We start from the raw sequence: 8,035 nt of genomic DNA on the forward strand, positions 1-8,035 counted from the left end.
CCCCGCCCCATTTCCCAGCCTCTGAGGGCTGGCAGGAAGCAGGGAGGCAGCCCTTGATCTCATTCCATTTCTTCCCGGGGGCCGATGCCTAAGGTTAATTGCAGTCCGGTGGGAGGAAGATTTCCACCAGAGAATGGATGATGATAGATTTTCTCTCCTGTCCCTTACTGGAGAAGAGCTGGTATCTCGTCTGCTTCCAAACTGGGTATTTGGGTTTCCTGGCCTGTGGTTGTTGTGGAAGGCTGGGGCAAGCGGGTCTGTGGATGTTTGATGTCTAATTCTGAAGGGAGGATGTAAGTATTCATGCATTATGAAATCATTTACAATCAGGCCAATGAGGGTGTGGGAACTACATACCATGCAGCAAAGTTGATGATAAATTAAATATAGTTCCAGAAGCCAAGAATACAAATGATGATGTAAGAAGTGTAAATTTTGACAAAGGAAATAAATTCAGTACTATGTTAGATCAGCTCTGTTAATTGCAACATTAATGTTCATAAACAGGTAAAAGTGGAGATATTAAAATTTACTTTAAGAACTCAGAACATAGATGTTTTTCAAATAAACTGTTCTACTGTCTGGCGATTGGCCCTAGTAAGATGGCTCACACATTGCTGTGGTGCCAGAAGCTATACAACCAGTGTTTTCAATGCCAGGTCCACCTGCGGTGGACGGGTTTCAATGGGACTTCCTGACCAAGACAGATTAGGAAGACAGACCAGAGAGTCTACTTCTAAGCACTCTGGCCCATGACCACCATATGAATAGCACTGACACATTGTCCAAGACCGTGCCAGAGGATGAGTCTCTCAGGTTGGAAGGTGCTCAGAGTACGACGGGGAAGAGCTGCCTCTTCAAAGTAGACTCGACCTTAGTGACAGGGCTGGGGTAAAGCTGTCGGGACCTTCATCTGTGCATGTGACAAGTTTCAAAAGGAGTAGAAACAGCTGCTGATGTCCATTAATAACCAGAATGTGGAATGTACGGAGCATGAACCTAGGATAATTGGAAGCTGTCAAAATTGAAATAGAACATCAGTGAGCTGAAATGGACTGGTATCGGTGACTCTCAGTGGCACAATCCTGTGGTCCACTGTGCTGGCAATGACAAAGAGAAATGGTGTCACACTCATTGTCAAAAATAATGCTTCAGGATCTGCCCTGAAGTACAGTACACTTAGTCAGAGAGTGGTATCCATACTCTCCGAGAAGGGAAGATCGGTTAATGTGATTCAAATTGATGTGCCAACCCTGGATGGTAAAGGTGAAGACAGCCCAGGATGTTGCCAACTCCTGCACCCCCCAGTCGGTCAGCAAGGTGCATTGGTCAACACTGAAGATTTGACTGCAAAAGTTGGGAACAAAGAATTGGTATTTGGAGAATTTGAACCCGGTTATATTTTGGTGTTTGGCAGTTTCCAAGGTTAAAGGACTAAAGAAAAATGGTAAGCCTTGAGTTTTCAGATTGAACAATTCAGGAAGCATCAACAAGACAGACGGAAGGAACACTGAGCCGTTGCACCAAAAAGAATTGGCTGATGGTCAGTCCTTTCAGGAAGTAGCGTATGGTGAAGAAGTGATTGTATTTAAGGTCGAAGTTCAAGCTGCACTGAAGATAGTGGTAGAAAAGAAGCGCCCAGGAACTGACGGAATATGAACTGAGATGTTTCCACAAATGGGTGCATTGCTGAGGTGCTTATGCCAAGAAGTTTGGAAGACATAGCCAGGCCAGCCAACTGGTGAGATCCATATTTGTGCCCAGACCCAGGAAAGGTGATCTAGCTGAATACAGAAATCAACGAACAATATCATTACCATCTCATGCATGTAACATTTTGTCGAGGAGTTAGAAGGAATGGTTAGGGCAGGATAGCGACAGAACCGCCAGACACTCAAACAGGACTTAGAAGTGGATCCATGCTCATGTCCATTGGAAGTTGGCTGCAATCAGAGATTTTAGTGATTTCAATGACAATGCAAAGACATTTGACTGTGTGGATTAAAACAAATTATGGATAACATTGAAGAGTTTTGATGCTTTGATGTGTGGTGCTGGTGAAGAATATTGAATATACCAGGTCTTCCAGAGAACAAACACACTTATCTTGGAAAAGCACAGCCCTAATGCTCCTTAGAAAGCATGTCCTTTGGCTGCATTCCCAGGCTCGGCCAGTTCCCAGAGAAGAGTGACAGGCAGTTGAGGGTGATTGAGAAAAGAAGCTGCTTCACTAGACGGACTGACACGGGACTGGAACCACGGGCTCAAACAGAGGAAGGAGTCTAAGGGTGGTGGCAGAACCAGGTGGCATTTCTCTCTAATTTGCAAGTCTGGGTAGACCAGAGAAACAAATTCATGTCCAATACCCATCTATAAAGGCCTCTTGAGACTCAGGACACACATGCAATGATGCCAACTGCAGGAAGAGCATAGGCCAGTGGGTGGGAAGTCTTGTGGCTCCCGTGGCTTTGTAAGCATCTCAGCAGTGGTGTGGGTCTCCACGCGGCTGCTCCAGCACAAGGCACTAGAGGAGTTCCATGTCTTGTCAGCACAGTCTCTCCGGGAGTCTCTAAGGATGTGGCGTTTCTTTCTGCTGTGTAAGGGATTGGTGTGAGGCAGAACTGACTTGATCATGCCTAACCAGAACAGATATTAACTTTAATAATGGATCGAGTAAATATATTGCCTGGAAAATCACACCATGTTTATGAAAGTTGCTTTGTTTTTTTGGTCAAGTTTTCCTGGGCCAGGGGAAGCAATATTCAAGGAATAGCAAAAAAAAAAAAAGAAAAGAAAAAAAAAAAGAGTATATATCTCTGATCCAACGGCTTTGATTCTTTAGATTTTTATAGGTTATGTTCTTAATTGTATTCACCATTTGGAAAATCTTATCAGTGGAAAATGTTCTCTGTTTTTTGTTCTGCAGATAACTCAAGAGCCAGGAGAATTTATGATCACTTTCCCATACGGCTATCATGCTGGCTTTAATCACGGTTTCAACTGTGCGGAATCCACAAACTTCGCCACTGTCCGATGGATTGACTATGGGAAAGTTGCTAAAATGGTGAGTGATGTCTGCAAAGCGACAGCATGACCCCGTGCGCATCCTGGTTCTCGTCGTGAGAAACGGAAGCTCACGCATGACACTCTGTTTTCCTTCTCATTGCTCCCACATGTCTCCAACCCCAGTCACTTAGTGGGGCCCGCAGGTTTACTGTCCGTGGATTCTGCTGCCATTGGCGCCACACCTGTCTGGGATTACTACGGAGCAGCCGGCCCTGAGGGGCTATTTGAGGTTGCTGTCTCTTTAGGCCGTGAGTGGGCTATTTCTGGGGGGTTTCTCAGTGCTCTGTGGATCCACGTGTTGTGTAGACACAGACCTTTCCCCATTGGAATCGCCATCACATCCGCGATGGCTCTGCTCGGCGTCCGGCGCCGCTGGGTCGCGTCCGAGGTGCAGCGGAGCCCCGGTTTGCGGCTGTGGCCGCGGTCGTCGTGGCGCTGGGACGTGGCGTCCCTGTCCCCACCGGGCTGGGTCACGCGCGGCCCTGCAGGCTGCATGTCCTCCGTCCGCCCCGCGGTCCTGCTGTTGGGTTTGATGGACTCGCTCGCTGCTGCATTCATTGGCTTCCCATCTCAAAGCTGACAAGCAGTTAAATGGAACTGGGGCTCAGATTTTCGGCTTGGCTGTTCGGCGACCTTTGTGAAGTTATTTCGTTTGTGCGTTGCAACGGCCTCAAGCATCGCGACTGTCTCGAGGGGAAGAAAAGTTATTTACTGTCCCGATTTCCTTGAGTAAAAAGAAGCATTGTCTTGGGGACGGTCACATCCATCGCGTGTCGTCAGAAGAAACACATTTATTACAAGTGACTGCATGGGGAGGCGCGGGCGGAACGGAAGGGAGAGCTAGCCTTCAGTCACGTGACCGTTAGTCACGTGGCGTGCCGGAAGTGGAACAAGTGCGCCCCCTAGCGGGTCCGGCGCACGTGCAGTCCCCGCGATCTCACCCACTCGGTTTAAAGCAAAAAGAGACGGTGTTGTTTGGAAATTGATTTCCCCTACAGCCAGAGGAGCCTTAAACGAACGGTTCAATTGTCTGGCATCCAAGAGCTGGGATACGCATCCTCCCCAATTTATGTTTCTACCCTCGTCTGAAATTCAGCTGGTTTTTCCTTAAATCAGGTAGCACCCTTCCTTTAGGAAAACAAAGGAATTTTCAAACTTGGGCGGGCTTTATTAACACAACGAGGAATCGTTTGAGCAGCGAGTCTCTAGGTGAGGTTAGGCGCCCTGGTGGCATAGGGGTTACTTGTTGGGCTGGGATCCGAAGGGTCAGCATTTTGAAACCACCTCAGGAGAAAGGGCTTTTTGTGCCATCAAGAGTTACATCTCGGAAACCCACAGGGGCACTTCGACCCGGTTCTAAAGCCGTGGGTATGAGTCGCCATTGACTCAATGGAAGTGACGGAATGACGCTGCTCCTACCGCTCGGAAAGGAGGGAACCTGGCTACTCTTTCTCCTGCCCCAGGCAGTACGCCGTGGCAATCGACTGGCAGAGGTGGGTCCTGGCCCTGCAGGACTACTTGGCTGGGCTTCTGTCAGTGCAGAGGGGACATGGTGTGGAGACCTGACCAGGTGGCGAAAATGCTTGCCTGCCCTCAGAGAGTTTGTTCTCTGCCGGGGGGTTGACATGGATTCATCTGGCAGGGTTTGCAGAGATTCGAAGAAAAGAACAAGGTGTGTGATTCAGGAAATCAGAGACCTATATCAAATGTTTATAGAGCTAACTGGGAGGGATGTACAAGGGAACTCCCAAGAGCTGGTGAACAATTGCCATTATCTTTTAATTACAACTCCCGTGAGCTTTTAGAAGCCCCCCTCAGCATATGTCTGCAGGAGAGATAGATAACAGGGGCTTGTGGTTTTTTGACACTGGTGTGCCTGATTTCTTTTATGAGTAGGTTATATTTGCTGGGTTATGGATGTTGAATGGAAGCAGGGATAGAAATTTATTTTCGTTCACTAGAAATCACGACAGCACCTTAAGAAAAAGCACATGAGCTTTCTGAAGAACTTACATGCTCCCATGAGAATAACCTGGCTTTAAGCGCCCACGAGAGTAACCTGGCTTTAAGCCATAGCATGTGCATAGGCTATCTTTCACCTTCTTCCTGGATCCTAAGCTTTATCACCTTCTTGCTTTTTAAAACAATCTTTTATTCTAAATTAGGTGGGGGTTTGCACTTTAGATAAGCTTTGGGTTCAACAGTTTACACAACCAATGAAACCAATTGTTCACCCCTCACCCACTCCTTGATTTCTGTCCCCTCTTGTGAACTATCTTATACCATTGCCCCCAAGTTAATCACCTGTGTCAGATAGAGCCCATTGCTTTATCTTGCCTCCCTTGCCTGACCTCCTTGGCAATCTCGAAAGCTTGTCTCCTTTGTTATCAAAGTCTTTATCTGGTTGTTGTTGTTGTTTTTGTTTGTTTCTCCCCTTATACCAGTGGCCTCATAAAATTTTTCTCCAGGGCCATGCATGCCATGAGGAGCGTTGTGCTTTTTCCATCGTGTTCAGTGCTGCGTAGTATTCCACCGTGTGCATGTACACCAGAGTTTCTTTAGCCCTTCTGCTGGTGGGCATGCAGGTTGTTTTCCTTGTCTTCTTACTGCGCATACCCTACGTCTGTCTCCCATTGGAACAAAAGATCTACAAATAGGGGTGCAAACAAAGAGCACGTGCTCACTATCATGTTCTCAGCCCAGCCTTCCACAGGGTCCCCCTCAAAGATCTTGGTTGATAGATGAAGTAGGGGCTTGCCCGAGGCGTCTGAGACAGGACTCTGGACCTGGCTGTCATTGCATGGAGGCCCCAGGAAAGAGCAGCAGGAGCAGAGCTCCAACTCGAAGGCCCTGCTCTCTCTGAGTCACAACGTTCTCATGGTGTCCTCTGAGCCTGGACCCTCCGCTCGGCTCCGAGCAGGGTGATAGAAACCGGTCGCCACGCATGGCCCTGCTGGGCAGAAGTGACACTCTGAGTGACCTCACAGAGCTGTAGCCACGGGAACTCTGTGAGGGTCAGAAGGTGGAAAGGGCTGAAGGTAATAGCAGCAGAATGCAGTCCTGATATTCAGAAAATGAACGAGAAGAACAAAGCGTTCTTGCATGGAAGGAGGACTTGAGTGGAGGCCCAATGCCCCTCTGCTACCTTAATACTTAACCTATAAACATATGCACATAGACCTATTTCCCTATCGTTATATATAAAGATATTTACATATGTACATGCTTGTATTTAGACCTCAATAAATGCCCTTTGCCTCCTACCTCTATCCTCTATTTCCTTTTACTTTCCTCTTGCCCCACTGTCATGTTCTAGTTTTTATTTAAAAAAAAATGCTTATTGTGAACTAGGAGGGAGATTGTGTTTTAGGGCATCATTTCAGCAAACCTCCCAGTAGCTTGCCCTCCCCCCCTTCTCCCTCTTGCAGAATATTACCTTCCCCTTCATCAAAGGGAACACCTGTCTACCCACTAGCCTACTGCTTCACCTGCCCCTCCCTACCCTCTCCAAACCCTGGTAGCCATCAAAGTCTGTTACTTTTGCTATGAAACCAGTATTCTGATGTTTCCTCCCGCCCTCCCTGCCCCCGTTTTTCCAGTGGTCTCATACCATCTTTGTCCTTTTGTGTGTGACCAACCTCACCCAGCATGATGTCCTCCAAGCCCATCCACAGCTAGAGGGGTTTTACAGTTCTGCCGTCCTTCTAGCCACCTGAAGTGTCCCACTGTGCGTGCCCACCAAAGTTCACCCATCTCTCACAGGTGCATTCTCAATGAGGTCACCCCTATTTTGCGCAACTGCACTGCATGGTGTTAATGTATTGATCCGTGTGACCCACGGATGTGCCTCGTTTCATGGACTTTGTAGGCTCGGACTTGTGATGTGGACCAAGGATTCTAGAAGCCATTCTCTCATTACAAACAAAAACCAAAACCACCTTTTGGTTGTGAACGCGGTGAAGGCTTACAGATCAGCCCCCAGCCTTCAGTTCAGCAGCCCATTTCCACTTTGTTTCAGTTCACCATTGCAAGGCCCAGCTGTGTCTTAGAGGCAGGCCCGGGGAGAGGCTGCCTGAAACCTGTTTTGGGTGTGCATTGTCAATCCAGCTGCATTCACAGTGACACCTTGTACGGCAGAGTGGCACAGTGTCACAGGTTAAAAATCTTAGATTTTTCAGTTGACTGGGAAGGGACTCTGGCTAGGAGCCAGTCTACTTACTGTAAGTTAGGGGACTCAAACCCAACAGCTGCTTCAAGGAGAAAAGTCCTGCCAACCTGCTTCTAGAGAGATTGCAGCCCTGCAAACCTAGACACCCCCCTGCTGGCATCTTAGTGGACTCCCTTTGTGGATGGGGCCCAGCTGGCCGTTTCACACAGCTGATCTTGGGTAGCAGTTGAGGCTTACCCACTGTGCTCCTTGAAGATTGAAGGCTGTCTGCTGGTGGAAATGTAGTTGGTAACTGATTCTACCCTGGTGGAAGAGGATGCGAAAATACACTTGTCTGCAGGGGAGGCCTGCAGCCGCTGTGTGCCAGGCAGTGAGCTGCTATCCACCCAAGTTGGCAGTTGCAAACTACCAGCTGCTGTACCCATGAAAGAGGAGCCCATTTGCTCTCCCAGAAAGTCTTACCGTCTCAACTCAGAGATGGGTGGCAGTGGCCCAGAATGCCTTCCAAGGCAGTGGGTTTGGCTTTTGGGTGTTCATAGTACGTCTTAATCATTCAAACCTCTTAGTTTTTATTTAGGATTTGATTCTGAAATGGAAACAGATAACATTGAGGCAAATTTACAATTCCGAAAATGTTGACGGAATTGAAATAGGATTCTGCCTCAAACGCTTTTCCCCCTGGAATGTAGAACGGGTGCTGTAGTTTAGAAAGAAAAAGAAAAGAAAAAAGCCTGAAACAGCGTATTGGCTTTTGCTAAAATACGCAGGATGTGTCGAGCATTCCCATATGGTTGGAACTCA

At 47.8% G+C, this 8,035-nt stretch overlaps 1 protein-coding gene across 1 annotated transcript in view; it reads left to right on the forward strand.

The window, feature by feature from the left end:
* Positions 1-8,035, forward strand: part of KDM4C (lysine demethylase 4C) — a 187,834-nt gene that overhangs the window by 37,384 nt on the left and 142,415 nt on the right. Inside the window, exon 7 of the mRNA XM_045289370.1 lies at positions 2,927-3,064. Within this exon, the coding sequence (XP_045145305.1) occupies positions 2,927-3,064 (138 nt within the window). The remainder of the gene's footprint in view (positions 1-2,926; positions 3,065-8,035) is intronic.

The sequence above is a fragment of the Echinops telfairi genome, unplaced genomic scaffold (genome assembly GCF_000313985.2).
Source record: "Echinops telfairi isolate 266 unplaced genomic scaffold, ASM31398v2 ScPeMD7_25;HRSCAF=90, whole genome shotgun sequence".
Taxonomy (NCBI): domain Eukaryota; kingdom Metazoa; phylum Chordata; class Mammalia; order Afrosoricida; family Tenrecidae; genus Echinops; species Echinops telfairi.